The sequence below is a fragment of the Glycine soja genome, chromosome 12 (assembly GCF_004193775.1).
Source record: "Glycine soja cultivar W05 chromosome 12, ASM419377v2, whole genome shotgun sequence".
Classification (NCBI taxonomy): domain Eukaryota; kingdom Viridiplantae; phylum Streptophyta; class Magnoliopsida; order Fabales; family Fabaceae; genus Glycine; species Glycine soja.
Window position 1 is genome coordinate 44,334,985 of NC_041013.1, and position 16,624 is coordinate 44,351,608.

At 34.1% G+C, this 16,624-nt stretch overlaps 2 protein-coding genes and 1 long non-coding RNA gene across 5 annotated transcripts; 1 reads left to right on the forward strand and 2 right to left on the reverse strand.

Annotated features, from left to right (window-relative positions):
• Positions 1-240: 240 nt before the first annotated feature.
• On the reverse strand, positions 241-4,771 carry LOC114379888 (beta-glucosidase 13-like). 2 transcript variants are annotated; one of them, XM_028338691.1, is made up of 14 exons: positions 4,690-4,771; positions 4,266-4,357; positions 4,089-4,158; positions 3,513-3,571; positions 3,322-3,397; positions 3,062-3,139; positions 2,881-2,968; positions 2,525-2,777; positions 2,286-2,401; positions 1,358-1,572; positions 1,232-1,263; positions 939-1,041; positions 730-826; positions 241-620 (listed from the first exon to the last, which is right to left on the reverse strand). In XM_028338691.1, exons 1-14 carry the CDS (start codon positions 4,703-4,705, stop codon positions 452-454), a joined length of 1,464 nt encoding a protein of 487 aa, XP_028194492.1. In that variant the 5' UTR covers positions 4,706-4,771; the 3' UTR covers positions 241-451. The 2 variants fall into 2 exon arrangements, with proteins under 2 accessions (XP_028194492.1, XP_028194491.1); XM_028338690.1 differs by lacking the exon at positions 4,690-4,771 and having other exon boundaries at positions 4,266-4,462.
• Positions 4,772-6,132: 1,361 nt separating this feature from the next.
• Positions 6,133-10,361, forward strand: LOC114379885 (TMV resistance protein N-like). Of its 2 annotated transcripts, none has more exons than XM_028338687.1 (5): positions 6,133-6,540; positions 6,701-7,230; positions 7,424-8,525; positions 8,726-9,001; positions 9,083-10,361. In XM_028338687.1, exons 2-5 carry the CDS (start codon positions 6,737-6,739, stop codon positions 10,253-10,255), a joined length of 3,045 nt encoding a protein of 1,014 aa, XP_028194488.1. In that variant the 5' UTR covers positions 6,133-6,540; positions 6,701-6,736; the 3' UTR covers positions 10,256-10,361. The 2 variants fall into 2 exon arrangements, with proteins under 2 accessions (XP_028194488.1, XP_028194487.1); XM_028338686.1 differs by having other exon boundaries at positions 6,135-6,540; positions 6,696-7,230.
• Positions 10,362-12,545: 2,184 nt separating this feature from the next.
• LOC114378023 lies at positions 12,546-14,082 on the reverse strand. Its single transcript, XR_003659242.1, has 2 exons — positions 13,648-14,082; positions 12,546-13,400 (listed from the first exon to the last, which is right to left on the reverse strand). It is a non-coding gene; the product is annotated as an uncharacterized LOC114378023 (long non-coding RNA).
• Positions 14,083-16,624: the final 2,542 nt, after the last annotated feature.

A 16,624-nucleotide genomic window follows, 5' to 3' on the forward strand; every position in this document is an offset into this window, starting at 1 on the left:
TTTATTATCATGATGTTGAACATAAGTTTTCATTTTGAACATAATGTTTAGATGTTAATCAATTATTGAGATTAAATGCAATGAACATTTAGAAATCCAATTGAGGCAATTAAAATTTGAGAGATCAAACACACATGTAATACCTAGAGGAATAAAAATATAATTAAGCCTAATTAAAATAATTAAAACGTGCTGGAGTTCCTAGAGAGTTCTTGGTTGTCGTTATATGAGTGTTGGGGCTGGGACAGGAAAACCAAATACATAAACTTATTAATGAAAGTAAGTTATACAGATAACCATGAAGCCTCACCATTGGCAGGCTATCAGAAATCATCAAAGTAGCTCTGCTTAGATCTTACAATGGCCTAAAGCAAATGACTAGGATTAAGAAAGAAACAACATATTCTTATTTCTTCCCCATCAATTCTGTCTTTCACTACAAAGGATCATTTCATTGGTGAAGAAATATTTTGAACCACAAAGCTGATCTTTTGCGGTGTCTTTTCAATCCATTCTTGTAATCCACATACACGAGCCCAAAGCGAAGACTGTACCCAGCATTCCATTCAAAATTGTCCAACAATGACCATGCAAAGTATCCTTTCACCCTCACTCCATTCCTACCAGATTCAAAGTTTTAGCCTTAGCTTACAATTATTGAGTCAAGAAAATAAGAGGTCTAAAGTAAATTTCATAAGACTCATCTAAAAATGTTCACTTTAAACTCACCTTATGGCCCTTTGAAGATACAAAAGATGGTGACTGATATAATCAATCCTTGTTCTGTCATTAAGTAACATTTTCCCGTCATTAACCTCGTCAATTCCTGCAAAAATTCAAATAACACAATTCATCGATACGGAAAAATGAGTATTTTACCATGGTAAAATTCAATTTTAGGAAGAAAAAAAGTGGCATAACATTGCAGATAATTTTACCATTTTCTGTGATGTAAATAATTGGGTTGTTAAATTTCTCCTTAGTGTACTCTAGTAGACCTTGAATTCCTGGTGGATAGACGTAGAGCCAGTCTGAGGCTGCCTGCAAAATTATTCATTTCTCAACTCATTTCTGAAAAATTCTTATGGAGTAGGTTTAGTGAAAAATAAGGTGCAACTATTTGTAAATAGAGTGAACTCTTGGCTAACTAGTACTAATGAAGTGATAACTAATCATTGTCATTCACTAAAAGAATCTAAACAGAGTAAAAGCTATCTCCAGATGCAAGTACCTTTGGACCAATGAGAAGCCCATTTCTCACAGCTGATGCAAGAGCAACAAAATGGATCATGAGTAAGCAAGTGTACAGGAAAATTCAATACAAGTTAATTGGAAAGTATGTATGAATTTGACGTACTAGTAAATCTAACACAAGCGTCTGTAAAGGCAGTTGGCCTTTGGCGTGGGCAAGGAGAACTAGTTGCATAAGTTGAAGTGTAATAATTTAATCCTATAAAATCATAAGACCCTTTAACCATCAAGTATTCCCTTCTGGTAAACTTTGGCAAACGACCTCCAACTCTGTTAACCATTACAGCAGGATATGTTCCCGAGTAAAGTGGTTCCATGAACCTTCAATAAACACAAAAACACCAGTTAGATCTGACTGTGTCACCACAAAATATTAAAAAACTGCTAGTTGTTATGGTATTCATTTTGTTAACTGGAGAATGGTAGTGTGATAAGCTGTTAAAACATTTATTGGTTGCAATTTCCACCTGGTTCTCACATTAAATGTTTAAGCAGCAACCAATAAATACTTTATAATTCATCAAGGTACTAAAACCCAGGATAAAATAAAGGTACCATAATAAACCCCAAAAACGAAAACAACACACAAACTGATGCAGCTTATGTCGTAAAACAGATCTTGCAATCCCAAAGCCCTTTGATTCGTTAGGATACCGATAAATTGAGAAAATTCTCAAACTTTTTTTATTTTTCCTCCCCTCCCCAAGTCTTTTTTTTATTACCTTATATAGAAGTTCAAGTCTCTATTATCTATTAAGTTAAGGAATTTCAAGAGCAGATCTTAGACAAAATCAAATCTACGACATTCCTAATGCTAATGGTCAATGACATAATGCCTAATAAAAGGAATAAATCCTGAGTGACTCAAAAGCCTCAGCCTTTTAAAATAAAAAATATGCAATAAAAAAGGAGACAAAGAAAAAGCTAATTATCTGCTACGAAATCCCACTCTTTTTGTACTGCATCACAAACTTTTGTGAAATTTAACAGAACTGAAAACAAGAAGAGTGGTTCTAAGTGGCAAAGACACTTACCAGTCATACATAAAAGCAAGACCGCGATATGCGGCTTCTCTGTCCTCTTTTGATTGAGAAAGTGGCACAACCCAGGCAGAATTAAGTGTTACCCCAATTTGACCCTTCTGAGAAGCCTATTAGAAAATCATTCACTGTCAATTTATCTTGTACTAACCACATAATGAATGGTTTTTGTCTTAAATTCTAACCAATTCTATTCACTGTTGTATTTAAAATAATAATAATAATGCATTAACCTGGAACTTCTCCCTGTAGACTTTTACCGCTGCAGCATGAGCAAGTATGAGGTGGTGTGTAACCACATAGGGCTCAGTAGTAGAATCACCAGCGGTGCAGTTAGCAAACCACTTGGAGCATCTATTGGGTGGGGATCCACCACTTGCATAACCTCCAGTGCTATATAGCACTGGCTCATTTAATGTAATCCAGTGCTTAACCCTGTCACCAAATTCCCTAAAGCATACTTCTGCATAATTTGCAAAATCTTGCCTGTTTGCAAAATCAAAGTACCAATTCTTCATCAGTTGGGAGTGAATAATAAGGACACGTCCATTTCAATCTATTCTAGATAAAATATTTCACTATTGCTTACTCAATTTTGGGACTTAGAAAACCACCATATTCATCTTCAAGAGCTTGAGGGAAATCAGAGTGAAATAGAGTTATAAAGGGCTGTTGTCCTGTAAAGTGTAAACAAAAAAGGTACATCTAATTTAGTTTGATTTTGAGTATCACGAGAGATTGAAAGAGAGAGAAAATTGACTTCTTCTGACCATTTGCTATCAGTTCATTTATGAGATTGTTGTAATATGTGATGCCTTCTCGGTTAACTCCTCCCTGCAGGTTTCCACCTAAAATTCAAGGTGGTTTAAGCTTAATTGCATTATGGACACACCAAAATCTAAATGGAATTCAAAGTGCTAATAACTCCCTTTAAATAATGCAAACTAATGATCCAAAAACCAAAATAATAAATAACAATTTATCAAACAACTAATCTGAGGATAACTAAAGGATGATTAGAGTTTCTCACGAGGTAGTATTCTTGGCCAAGAGATGGAGAACCTGTAGGCATTGAATCCAATATCCTTCATCATGGCCACATCTTCCTGAATTTTTTTTTGTGTGTGAACAAACAATATCATCAATCGAGATGAAACAAAATCTCAAAAGCTAAGGAAATTCATCTAGATCTCTAAATTCAAATCAAGAGAATGAAAGTACCTTGTAGCGGTGGTATGAATCAATGGCAACATCCCCATTACTGTGGTCTGATATTCTGTCTGCACAACCGAGAAAAATGTCTCAATATTTTGAGTTTTTTTCATTATCCAATAAACCAACTCTGTTCTATCTTAAAGTACCTTGTATAAACCAACTTCAAAATGAGAAAAATACCATGAAATTCGCTTTGCCAAGAAGCAGCATTGCTTATATTGTTGACAGAGATAGTCATTGTTTTTCTCTTCCCACACATTAGCCCCCCAAAATCAATTCGGTCAATCAAATAGATGAAATGTGGGGTCATTGAAGTAAATCTTCTTCAATGCTAACCCAATATATATTTTAGCATTATCCTTATTATTATTATTATTATTATTATTTTCACTTAAGCTCGCCCCATTCAACTCTTTGGGTATTATTGATCGGTTTAATAGCAGTTAAAATTGCTACTTAAAATATATTGACAAAGGGAAATAACCATGAAACATTGCTACTTAAGATGAACAAACAAAGAAATAAGGTGGAAAAAAAGAAGAAAGAAAGATAACAGAAATAAAGAAGAGAGGAGATGCAAACCTGGGTGGCTATGAGTGAAGGTGTCCCATATACTAGGTCCCTTGCCACCTTCACGTGCTGCACCTTCATACTTCATATCCCAAGTACACAGAACCCAGAAATGCAAATAAGATCCAACCTTTTACATAGAAAGATTGAAAGACTAAAGACTTAAACAAGTTGGGGACAGAACAACACCTGGTAAGCTGAAGAAGCTGTTCCAAAGAAGAAATCTGCTGGGAAACTGCTACGATTAAGAGAAGCTGCTGCTGAGTGAAATAGAGAAAGTGCTGCAAGGAGAATAAAAACAACCTTAACCCACATTGTTCAAATCTGAATGAATTCAATTCTCACACTCTGGTTGGGCTGCCCCCATAAACAGAAGTTTATTAATATTTAGTTGTTTATTTATAGTTTATATTTATGAACCCCAAGACGAAAAAAGGAGGATTCTTTGTCTTTTAGCAAGTGAAAAGGCAGAAAAAATGCAAGGAAAAAGGGATAACTTTATTATATTATATTACTATATTGTTTTCTTTGATGTTATGATACGTTAAAGTGCTTGAAATGAAAGATGCCATTATTCTTGAGAAGGGAAAATAGGTTCCATGCTTAAAACTACCATATGGCGTCTTCATCGTATCATTCGAGTTGTGTTGTGAAAGCTATGAAAATGTGTTCCCTTTTATGCATGGAAGTTGGTGGAACCTTTGAAGGAGGGTGAAATAAAATCATTATTTTAAGAATAAAATAAATAATAATACTATATGTATTAATATTTATACTCTCGTCTAACTATAAATTATTATCTATAATAAATTTATTAATTTTATAATAATTACTTCTAAAAGCATACTATGATAAAGTCTACCCATGTGTTAATTTGTTTGCATCTTGAACGAGTCCATTTTGTTAATTTAGTTCCTGTTTCCACGCGTTGAAAATTAAAAACATTATCTGCGTCTGAATGTCTGAGCTGATGTTGTCAGTGTGCGGAAGGAAGAAAGTCCAAAACGACACAGCGTGTGGAGACGTCACGATGGTCTTGGTGCCATAAAACTTAAAAGTAAAAGGGGAAGAAATTTTTTGCCTTTCACTTTGGTGGAAAAGAAGTTGTTCTTTTTATTTATGGCAAATGCTAATCATTATCAGGTACGAGGTAGTTAAGAGTTAAAATAAAAATATTTTTATTGAAAGATAAAATTTTTCTTATGTTTTCCTGTCATTTATATAATAATTTTTTTATTTTTTAATTAATATTTTAAAGATTTTGATTAGCAGGATTTTTATTTTATTATTTTAAATTTTTTTTCTTTATACGCCAAATTTGTCATGCAGTTGAAAAATTTTCAACCGTTCAATTTTATTAATTCCTCATATTGTGCCCCCTTTCTATAAATCTACTATCAATCTATGCCATATTATGATTTTGATACATCGTGATTATGACCACGTTGGCTCCAAATATCAATATTGTAAAGTAAACAATGCGTCTTTGAATAATGCACTTTTAATATATATATGGCAGACTCATTGTTTGAACGTCTTTATGTGAATACTTAGATATTTATGTAAAATATAATTTAAATATAAAAAATTATTACTTTAAAAGGATAACGTAATATTTATATAAATTTGTCCACCACTCTAAATCAAATATTTATTAAAAAATTATATTTATAAATTGTACATAAATACTAATTGAATATATATTTATTGCTTTTCTTTAATTTGATTTTTCAAATTTGTTACTGTTTACACTTTACATGCATTGAAAAAGACAAAGTTCAGATAGTGAATAATAAAAAAAAAAACTTATGCAAATATTTGAGAGTCTCAAGATGGGAGAGTCAATACCCTAATAGCCCTGATTTAAAAAAATCGAATGTGAACACATGACATGGCATGGGGCATCTCTCTCAATTTATTTATCGTATAAAATAAGGTTGACGCGCTTAATACTAATTCTTTTCTTGACAATGCATGGATTCCACTATTTGCCAAAGCCATGGCACATGCATTCACTCCCCTTCTCATTCTTCATCTTCAACTCAATTCTCCTATTTACTCATCAAACGACCGCGTATGTTCCTAGAATGAATCCTAGCCTTGTCCTTTTGTGTTTTGTTTTTCTTTGTTGGACTTTGGTTTGTGTCTAAATTAAAATTCAATAATATGAACCGTCCAATCTTAATTACATATAGGGTAACATGTATTATATAAAACCACGTCCTCCTTGAATAAACAGTTACTCCTTCATCATCAGTCTTGTACACTTGTTTGGTTGGTGATAGATTTCGGTTTTGGGACTTGGAGGTTATGGTTTCTCTTTCTCTCTCACTCTCGTTCTCTCTTTTCCATATGCTCCTTCCTTCTAACCATCACCACTACCCACAGAGGTACTAAAAACTCAATTGTGCAATGCCTCTAGTGCTCAGATTCTCAACAAATCTCCTCTCTAGTCTTCACTCAGGTGATTTAACTTTTACAGTTTACTCTTAGCTTTTATAATTTTGTAACGACTCGTAGTTATTATTTTATGCACAAAGACTATTGAGAAATGGTTATGCTCTTTTGGAACTTAAATTGTGTTTTGCTTGGCCTTTTGCAATTCACCTTCTAAAATAGGTTAGGTCCTGTGGTTGTTACAATTTTCGAGTTCCTAAGTGATGATAAAGCAGCCAACACCATCCTTGTGTTCCTTCACATGTGGATGGACTTATGATGTGTTCCTCAGTTTTAGTGGCATAGATACTCGCCATAGTTTCACGGACAATCTCTACAATTCTCTTAAACAAAGGGGAATCCATGCTTTCATTGACGATGAAGGGCTTAGAAGAGGGGAGGAAATTACACCAACTCTTCTCAAAGCCATCCGAGAATCTAGGATCGGCATCATTGTTTTCTCCAAGAGCTATGCATCCTCAACATATTGTTTGGATGAACTTGTTGAGATCCTTGAGTGCTTAAAGGTTGAAGGTCGATTGGTTTGGCCGGTTTTTTATGATGTGGATCCGTCACAAGTTCGGTATCAGACTGGGACTTATGCAGAAGCTTTGGCAAAGCATAAAGAAAGGTTTCAAGATGACAAGGGCAAGGTGCAAAAATGGAGGAAGGCTTTGCACGAAGCAGCTAATCTATCAGGATGGCATTTCCAACACGGGTACATCATACCATCCTTGTGTGTGTGTGTTAGAAAGGAAAGGAAAATAAAACATATGAATCCGGTTGAAGGAAACTACTGAATTGAGGGATTAAATTTTATGTGGTTAATAATTTGATCAAAGTGAATATACTAGACATGAGCACAATTCTTTAATTTCAATTCACATGTACTTTATTTCTATGATGGGCAGGTCTGAATCAGAATATAAGTTTATTAAAAAGATTGTTGATGAGGCCTCTAAGAAGATCAATCGCACTCCTTTACATGTTGCTGATAACCCAGTTGGGCTAGAGTCTTCAGTGCTAGAAGTGATGTCTCTCCTAGGATCTGGGTCCGAGGTCAGCATGGTTGGTATTTATGGTATTGGAGGAATAGGTAAGACCACAGTTGCTCGTGCTGCATATAACATGATTGCTGATCAATTTGAAGGTTTGTGTTTTCTTGCTGACATTAGAGAAAAAGCCATTAGCAAGCATCGTCTTGTACAACTCCAAGAAACACTACTTTCTGATATACTTGGGGAGAAGGATATCAAAGTTGGAGATGTCAGTAGAGGAATTCCGATCATAGAAAGGAGGCTTCGAAAAAAGAAGGTCCTTTTGATTTTGGATGATGTTGACAAATTGGTGCAGTTACAGGTACTTGCTGGAGGATACTGTTGGTTTGGCTCTGGCAGCAAGATTATAATCACAACAAGAGACAAAAAGTTGCTAGCTACTCATGGGGTTGTAAAATTGCATGAGGTTAAACAGTTAAATGATGAAAAAGCTTTTGAATTGTTTAGTTGGCATGCCTTTAAAAGAAACAAATTTGACCCAAGTTATGTGGATATTTTAAACCGTGCAGTTTTTTATGCATGTGGCCTTCCATTGGCTTTGGAAGTGATAGGTTCTCACTTATTTGGGAAAAGTTTAGATGAATGTAATTCTGCATTAGATAAATATGAAAGAATTCCTCATAGAGGGATCCATGATATACTTAAAGTGAGTTATGATGGTTTGGAAGAAGATGAAAAGGGAATTTTCCTTGACATTGCTTGCTTTTTCAATACTTGTAATATGCGGTTTGTCAAACAAATGCTACATGCTCGTGGTTTTCATGCAGAAGATGGTATTAGAGTGTTGTCTGACAAATCTCTCATAAAGATTGATGAGTCTGGTTGTGTGAAAATGCATGACTTAATTCAGCACATGGGCAGGGAAATTGTAAGGCAAGAATCAAAATTAAAGCCTAGAAAACGCAGTAGATTGTGGCTTGATGAGGATATTGTTCGTGTTTTGGAAGAAAATAAGGTATGATAACTTAAAACTTCATGCTATTTCTTCTCTTTTCAATTCCTTTATTCACAAAATTTGACCAATATTCTTAATTTCTGAATTCTTAGCACACTTAATTTTCAAAGTTTGATGAAATTTGTTAGCAAAGCATTAAAATCTAGAATTTGTAAATTTATCCAAACTTTTATGGTTAAATTACACTTTGCCTTCTAAAGGGAACTGATAAAATTGAAGCCATTATGCTCAATGTCCGTGACAAGAAAGAAGTGCAGTGGAGTGGAAAAGCCTTCAAGAAAATGAAAAACCTCAAAATTCTGGTTATTATTGGGCAAGCAATCTTTTCTTCAATCCCCCAACATCTGCCAAATAGTTTGAGAGTGCTGGAATGGAGTTCTTATCCATCACCATCTTTACCACCTGATTTCAATCCTAAAGAACTTGAGATACTCAACATGCCTCAGAGTTGCCTAGAATTCTTCCAACCACTCAAGGCATGTATCAGTTTCAAAGATTTTAGTTTCAATGTGAATTTCATCTTACTAATTAGCGTAATCTGTTGTTATTTGTTGCAGAGGTTTGAATCCTTGATTTCAGTTAATTTTGAAGATTGCAAGTTCCTAACTGAATTACATAGCCTCTGTGAAGTACCATTCCTAAGACATCTTTCTCTTGATAACTGCACCAATTTAATTAAAGTTCATGATTCTGTTGGGTTTCTTGACAATCTCCTCTTCTTGAGTGCTATAGGATGCACTCAGCTTGAAATTCTAGTACCCTGCATCAAGCTGGAATCTCTCGAGTTTCTAGATCTCACGGAGTGCTTTCGTCTTAAAAGCTTCCCAGAAGTAGTGGGAAAGATGGATAAAATAAAAGATGTTTATTTAGACAAGACTGGGATAACCAAATTGCCACATTCAATTGGAAATCTTGTTGGGCTTGAACGATTGTACCTGAGGCAATGCACACAGCTTTATCAACTACCAATTAGTATCCATATATTGCCTAATGTTGAAGTGATAACAGATTATGGTAAGAGGGGATTTCAATTATTTGAAGGATACCATGAAGACAAAGAAAAGGTGAGTTCAGAAAAATCTCCAAGTGCCATGGTTGACTATAATGAAGGTTCGTTTATTTACCTTGATTTGTGTTTTCCATACATAAGCTTCCATAATGTGATCGAAGTATGTAGTCCCAATCCACTTGAGTGTCATAATTTTGGTTTCTTGTTTAAACTGCTTCAAGCTGGGAGCTTGAATTGGTACAAGCCAGGAAGCAGGACATCATCAATGCAATTCTGGTTCCGGAAGAAATTCCCCAAGATAGCTCTATGTTTTAGTGTAGAAGCCTACATTAATAGAGCCAGTTGGGTGTTGGATTTTGAGTTTACTTTACTCATCAATGGCACTAAGCAATTCAGTTCTTCATGTAACTACATAACTTGTAAGTGGAATCCAATTCTTTGGTGTGATCTACAATGCAAAGAGGAGGGGGTATTTTCTAAGCATGAATGGAATGAAGTTGAGATTTTATGTGACGTCAAATACCCGATACCATGTGGCGAGAGGGTTATGGTCACAGCAAGGAACAAAATTGGAAGTCTAAACTGGTCCCTAATTTATGTCTATGAGGAGGGAAACAATATGGAGGATGTTGAATTCAAAAGTTCCATGCTCAGTTTTCCATTCTTTGGTGTAAAACCTATGTCCTCCTTACCTGGTTGCTTGTATTATCAAGTTGTATAATTTGACTTTTATAGTTGCGGTCTAAGACATTTTGCATTCAGAAATCATTTTATGTTCAATTAATTCAGTACAAAAAAATTAATGCAATTTCTTTCTTTTTTTTAAATGGCTGTTATAACTGTCGTTTCTTTTACATGAATGGCGTTTCCAAAAACTCTATAATTCACTGTCATTCAGTATGAAATGATGGTTTATCATGAGCCACCATTTTAATTATCATTTTATAGGTTGTATAAAATGACGGCCTTAAAAGAAGCAAGACATAAATATAACACATCCACTGGGATCGGCCAAGTGGTAAATGTTTACGTAGTATGTATAAAGAATTAGGTTTAGTCCTCATTGCTGTTATTGTATACTAAAATGTTTATAAATATAACAACTTAAAAATTAAAATTGTAAAATGAAATCATTTGTTCAATAATTAAAGGTACTTACAATGTAATAAGTAGTACGAGTACTCCAACAACTTCAAAATTACAGAAGTCAAGTTTGATAAATAATTCCGAAACAATTCATTAGCCACTAGCTAAATGTGATTGTTTTCCCCTTATGATCTTCTTGTGTTAATAGGTGATGAAGCTTCACTTTTTACATCTGATGCATGCAAGAAATAATAATTAATCATTATATTAATTAAAGAGTATTTGAATGATAATTTTTAACTCTTTTTTTATCCGTAATTTTTCTTAACTCATTATACTAAACAAAAGCACTCTGAATTCATTATATATGCTAAACAAAATTCCTTACCGAGTTTTCAAGTCAGAGAAGTATCAACACTTAGGCATGCAACAGATCAATTTAATTCATTAGCAGTTTCACATTAGAAAATCAATGAAAACCAGAAACTGAATTTGAACAAAAGAAGACAAATTTTGTAAAAAGGAAGATTCAAATATCACAAATTCATAATTATCTAATAAACTGAATCAAGGTGATTAAGTTCTCCCTGGGTTCAAAGAGATATAATTAAATGTACAGAATATGCTTCCCTTGAGTGCATGCTTTTAATTTTAATTTTGTAGCAAGCCAACTCAATATATGCAGCCATGTTTGCTTTTTCTATTTTAAGGTGAAATGTTAAAGAAGTGCAACAAGCATGGCCTAGAATAGATTCAAGCCAACTCAATATATGCGGCTATGTTTGCTTTTTCTTTGTTAATAATATCAGTCTTAAGTTTAAATCTTACAGATAAAATTAAAATAATTAGAATGAAAGACTCTATTAAAGATAGTCTATTAGGTTTTCCGATAAAAATTAATGATCAACAAAATTTGATAAATACTCTATATCAATATCATGGAAACAAAAAAAATTCAAGTCATGAATTCATAGTCCCTAAGATTTATAGTAATTTTAGAAACAATGATATATACTTTCTTGTTCTAGCGGGACAAGTTAACGTGTAGAGGTTTATGTATCACAATATTTAACAATATAAAAGGCATACAAACCGGTCAAGTTTATTTAATTAACAGTAAACTTGTAAACGACAGATAAAGATTAATGAGAATCTGGATCATAAGGTAGGCAATAGGCGTGTTGATGTAATAAAGAATAAACAAATTAGTCAAGTTTGAAAAGCGGATAGGATTGCTACTTAATCTGACTTCTAGTTTTCAACTATTCAGCTCAGAAGAGGAAGCATGTTCCTGTTGCTGTCTTCACCAGAAGCAAATTCCCTATTGTCATTTTAAACTTCTTGTTTATTTCCAATAAGAACCATGCAAATTTTAAAAATGAAAAAGAAAAATGTAGGAAAAAGGTTTTGATTGTTGTTGCCTTTCCGAGAATACTTTGAAATAACAAGACTTCAATTGCGTGACATTTTATTATTGGTGGAAGATCATCACTATTTGAGAAACCAATTAAAGAAGCAATTAATTCACGCAATAAAGTGTAAAATATAATAGTTTATATGAAAATGAAAGTAAAGATTATCACATTATTTGTTTGGATTGCATGTGTACAAGCCAAAAAAAAAAACTCATTTTTTGTTTCAACTAACTGACTCGACTAATTAAGGAGCTAAATAAAATACAAATACAGTACTAACCCCTTTTGATCGAGTGATTATATTAGGCAGGGATTTTGTTTGTTAGTTGTAGTTTCTCAAGCTAATCTAAAAAAACACTTAAAGTGAAATTCATATCAGTTTACCGAAAAGTTTGAAAGAAATTAAAGCATACATGTAAATAGAAGTTGGTATAAACCTTCTAGCTTGTACCTGTTTTCTATTCATACCCATGTAATTGAAATGATAGATAAATGAATTAGACTACTGAATGACAGAAAATATATTTGAAATTGAAGTCTATATATAACAACTTGTATTTTTAATTCCTGTAATCTTCCTCGTTACTTATTTTGGTTTCTCTCGTGTGAATATATCATTAATAGCATGCATGTTTTACATCCCTGCAAGTAATGAGGAAGATTAAGGAATTAAAAATATAAGTTGTTATATTTAAACCTGTTATGTTTCATAATGCTGAATTTAGAAATATGTTTCTGCTGTTTCTTGATACTACAAATGTCTAAAAGAACATAACCTCATGCACCTATTCACCCTGCCAGTTCTGCTGCCCCCCCTTCTGTTTGATGAATGGCCCAACCCAAACGTCCACCATTCCTTATAGAGTAATTCCATCTACATGACAGCTTCTTAACCTTCCTTCAATGTACCTGACATCAATTTCCACGCCCCTCTTCTATATATGCTGCAACAAATTTGATATATTGTTGATTGCTTCTCATCAGTCATTGTCGTAGTGCACTAATCATCACAACCTTTACACATTTTACTTAACACTCCAGTACCCCGCACATATACATCATCCAAACTCCCCAATAAGTGACACAACAAATCTATCAAACATCCAGTGATAAAATCTCATACGTGGTATATAAAAATTACCTTCCAATGTTTGTTATTTTGCCCCCACCAACCATATGAAAATTTATTATCTGCATAATCGATACACTCTCACACCATATTCACATTGTCCTTAACCCCCAACATCTTTATATTGCAGTAACACTCAAACATGCCAAGAGATTTGCTAACCAAATAGAATAGCAAAACCCCTTTTTCCTTGATCTCAGCCAACTCCAAGCCAAAACCTTCGCAGAATCTACTACCTGTTCAGCAACCATCTCTTTATCCTTGAAGGTATAATAATTAAACACATACCAAATCAAAGTTTATTTAAAAAAATATCGGCAAAGAAAGAATTTTACTAAAAACAGGTACAGGAGGTACAACACAGGAAACAGACTACAGAATTAATGCTAAGTTACAAAGTGGAAAGAACACCCCTCATGATCCATTTCCCAACATAACTTAGCCTTAACCTTACAAAAACCAAAAACAGATTAGATCAGTAACCTTCTAACACCATGAAATTCCAATATTCCTTTCCAAAACTGCACTGGTGATGCATGGCCTAAATCTCGTGTTGTTAGAGATCATATGTTGCAAATCAAGTGTTGCCTTTGCAATGGCTAGTGAAAAAGAGGCACTTATAGACTGGGCATATCGTTGTTATAGCCAAGGGAAGGTAGCTAAATTGGTAGATCGAAAATGATGAGGAGGCAAAGAATGACGTAAAGAGAGTGGAAAAGTATGTGATGGTAGCAATTTGGTGCATTCAAGAAGATCCGTCGTTGAGACCCTCCATGAAGAAGGCTACCCAAATGCTTGAGGGCGTGACAACAGTTTCTACGCCACCTCACTCTTCCATATTCAGTTCATCATCGTTTGAAACTTCATTTACTTTGTAACTAAAATGTTGATCATAGTTCTTGGTTGTATATATTTTATTTGTATGCTTATGATGCGTGTGTTGCATCATGTTTGGTTGAGTCTACTAAGTTGGAGATGCTAAACAATTAGAAAATTATCGGTACCTAGTCAGATTAAACTATAATCAATTCCTTTACGTACAATCATTCATATAAGAGAAAGAATATACTGCAATCCTCAAGAATATACTACAATTAGAAAATTTATTTCACGATGTATTATTTCATCTAGTGCAGACCATAACATATATCAAGCAACCAACTACATTAGCATAGGGAAACTTTGGCATACGTTTCACCTTTTCATCTGTCTTTAGACATTGATCTACAAAAAGCTTGAAGTGGTTTGGAAGTGGAATATGCACTGACTTAGCACTGGTCATGCCAAACCTGTCCAACACCTTATCAACATAGCCCTACTATGAGAGCCACAATGGACCTCTTGTTGTGAATCTCCATTTCAAGAATATTCTTGGCAGGATCCAAGTCATTCATGTCACAGTCCTTCATTTCAAAACCCTTGCCTAACATGCATTTCAACTCATTCACATCATGCAAATGGTTACTAGCAATCAATCATCCATATAAAGTACATAGCAAAAAAATAAAAGAGACATTATCAAGGCTTCTCACATAAATACGACAACCATACTCAAATTGTTTATAGTCAATCCAAAGCATGTAGGAATCTAACTACTTATACCACTACCTTGGACATTATCTCAATCCATCCAAAGACCTCTTCAACTTACAAACCTGTTAGTCCAATCCACTTTTACTAAACCCCTATGGTTATTTGTTCGTTGGTCGACAAGTGTACCGATTCGCTCAAGTAGTATAAAACGGTAAGACCGAGTATCATATCCTTAGGGAATTTGTTTCACTCAGACATTGTACATTCAGTATGCAAACATTTGTATGGATTAAAAACAAGGTAAATATCAAGTTGGATTCTGTACTAAAATTTATTTGAACATAAATTAAATATCAAAATTATGAAGGTGAAAACTATTAAGTAAAAAGCGTTGGGTCATTCTGTTGAATTTCCCTTGATGTTTAATACGTATTTTTCTCTATTTAACATTATCCTAGTGTTGTTATACTGAGAAATTACTCAAACCAAGATCCCTCTAGTGAATGAGCCTAACTCTCTTTAAATTTCGTCCTTGATCCCTCAACAAACTTAGTTTAAAAGAGTTGCATTAAGCCTACAACATAATATGGACTAGATCACTGCACTCCATTCTTAGACATACAGATTTCTAACTTGCTCTACCAAGTTCTAAGTCTTTAAAGCATTTTCCAATGCTAAAAATCCTAACTATACATACAAATGGATGATCAAGCCACAAGCATGTAAAATAAGCATAGATAGAAACAATGAACACATAAAAATAACATTAAATAGATAGTAAGAGTGTTACATCAAGCTTTTTTCAGTAGAACTTCCTAACAAAAAGGCTTAGCCTTTCATTACAAGCAATGCAATCTCACAATACAAGGAAGGAATAGTTTCGAGTGAAAGAAAATGGCAAAAGTTGGTTGAAGATGTCTCCTACAACCTCTAAACCCTAAACTTCACTCCTTCTAACCTAAGCTCCCTCTGCTGCTCTCTTTCTGTCTTCTGTTCTTCAAAAAATGTGCTCTTCAAACTCCCGCTAACCTTAGTGTTATAAAGGCTCTTGGACTTTTTAGCTTCCGAAGGCTCGCTTAGCGAGACAGTCTTGCTAAGCGAGAGTAAGTGAATTTTGGCTTAGCGAGACTGGGCGCACTAAGCGCGAGAAGAGACAATATCCTCGTTGGGCGGCCTGGATGTGCGCTAGGCGAACACATCTTTGACTGATCCTCTTCTAGGGTTTCCCAATCCGCTAAGCGAGTTGTATGCCTTGCTAAGCAGATGTCACTCGCTGAGCGGATCTGCCTTGCTGAACGAGTCATTAGCGACTTAAACCTTTTCTTCTTTGGCCTAAAACTGAGTTGGATTCAACATTAATTCACAGAATGAGAGTATCTACTCTATAAAATCACACTAAACATAAAAATATGTATAATTCCTACAAAAAGAACCATAAATTGGAGATAAGGCGTTATTTCCTTGCAAATATTCAACATAAAACTAACTCATGAATAACGACTAACATTATTCCATGTAAATCTGCTCCTCTAAATCACCATGAAGAAAAGTTGTCTTCACATTCATCTATTGCAAGTGCATATTTGAGCTAACTACCAAGGCTATCGCTACCCTAATAGTAGTATGCCTCGTGATTGAAAAGAAAATCTAATCATTATGTTGTGACTACCCCTTCGCTACTAGGCGATCCTTGATTTTCTCGCTTATTTTTTAATAAAGGAAGTTTCCTCTTGTACACTCATTTGCACCCTATGACTCTCTTGCCTGAAAGAAGTTGATAACTGCTAATTATGAGTGTATTTTGGGGTTAAATTATGAGTGTATTTTGGGGTTAAATTATATTTGTAATTTTTCTCTCCTATTTCTTCTTTTTTGTGCAAATAATTGTTATTTTAATATCATTTAAGTTTTTGCGTAGAAAACATTA

Coding starts and splice junctions, on each gene's coding strand:
- LOC114379888 (XM_028338690.1), bottom strand. CDS start 4,391: ATGTGGGTTAAGGTTGTTTTTATTCTCCTTGCAGCACTTTCTCTATTT. Junction 3,140..3,321: donor TTGGCCAAGAATACTACCTC/GTGAGAAACTCT, acceptor CTTGAATTTTAG/GTGGAAACCTGCAGGGAGGA. Junction 1,042..1,231: donor GGCTTCTCATTGGTCCAAAG/GTACTTGCATCT, acceptor ATAATTTTGCAG/GCAGCCTCAGACTGGCTCTA.
- LOC114379885 (XM_028338687.1), top strand. CDS start 6,737: ATGATAAAGCAGCCAACACCATCCTTGTGTTCCTTCACATGTGGATGG. Junction 7,231..7,423: donor GGATGGCATTTCCAACACGG/GTACATCATACC, acceptor TATGATGGGCAG/GTCTGAATCAGAATATAAGT. Junction 8,526..8,725: donor GTGTTTTGGAAGAAAATAAG/GTATGATAACTT, acceptor TGCCTTCTAAAG/GGAACTGATAAAATTGAAGC.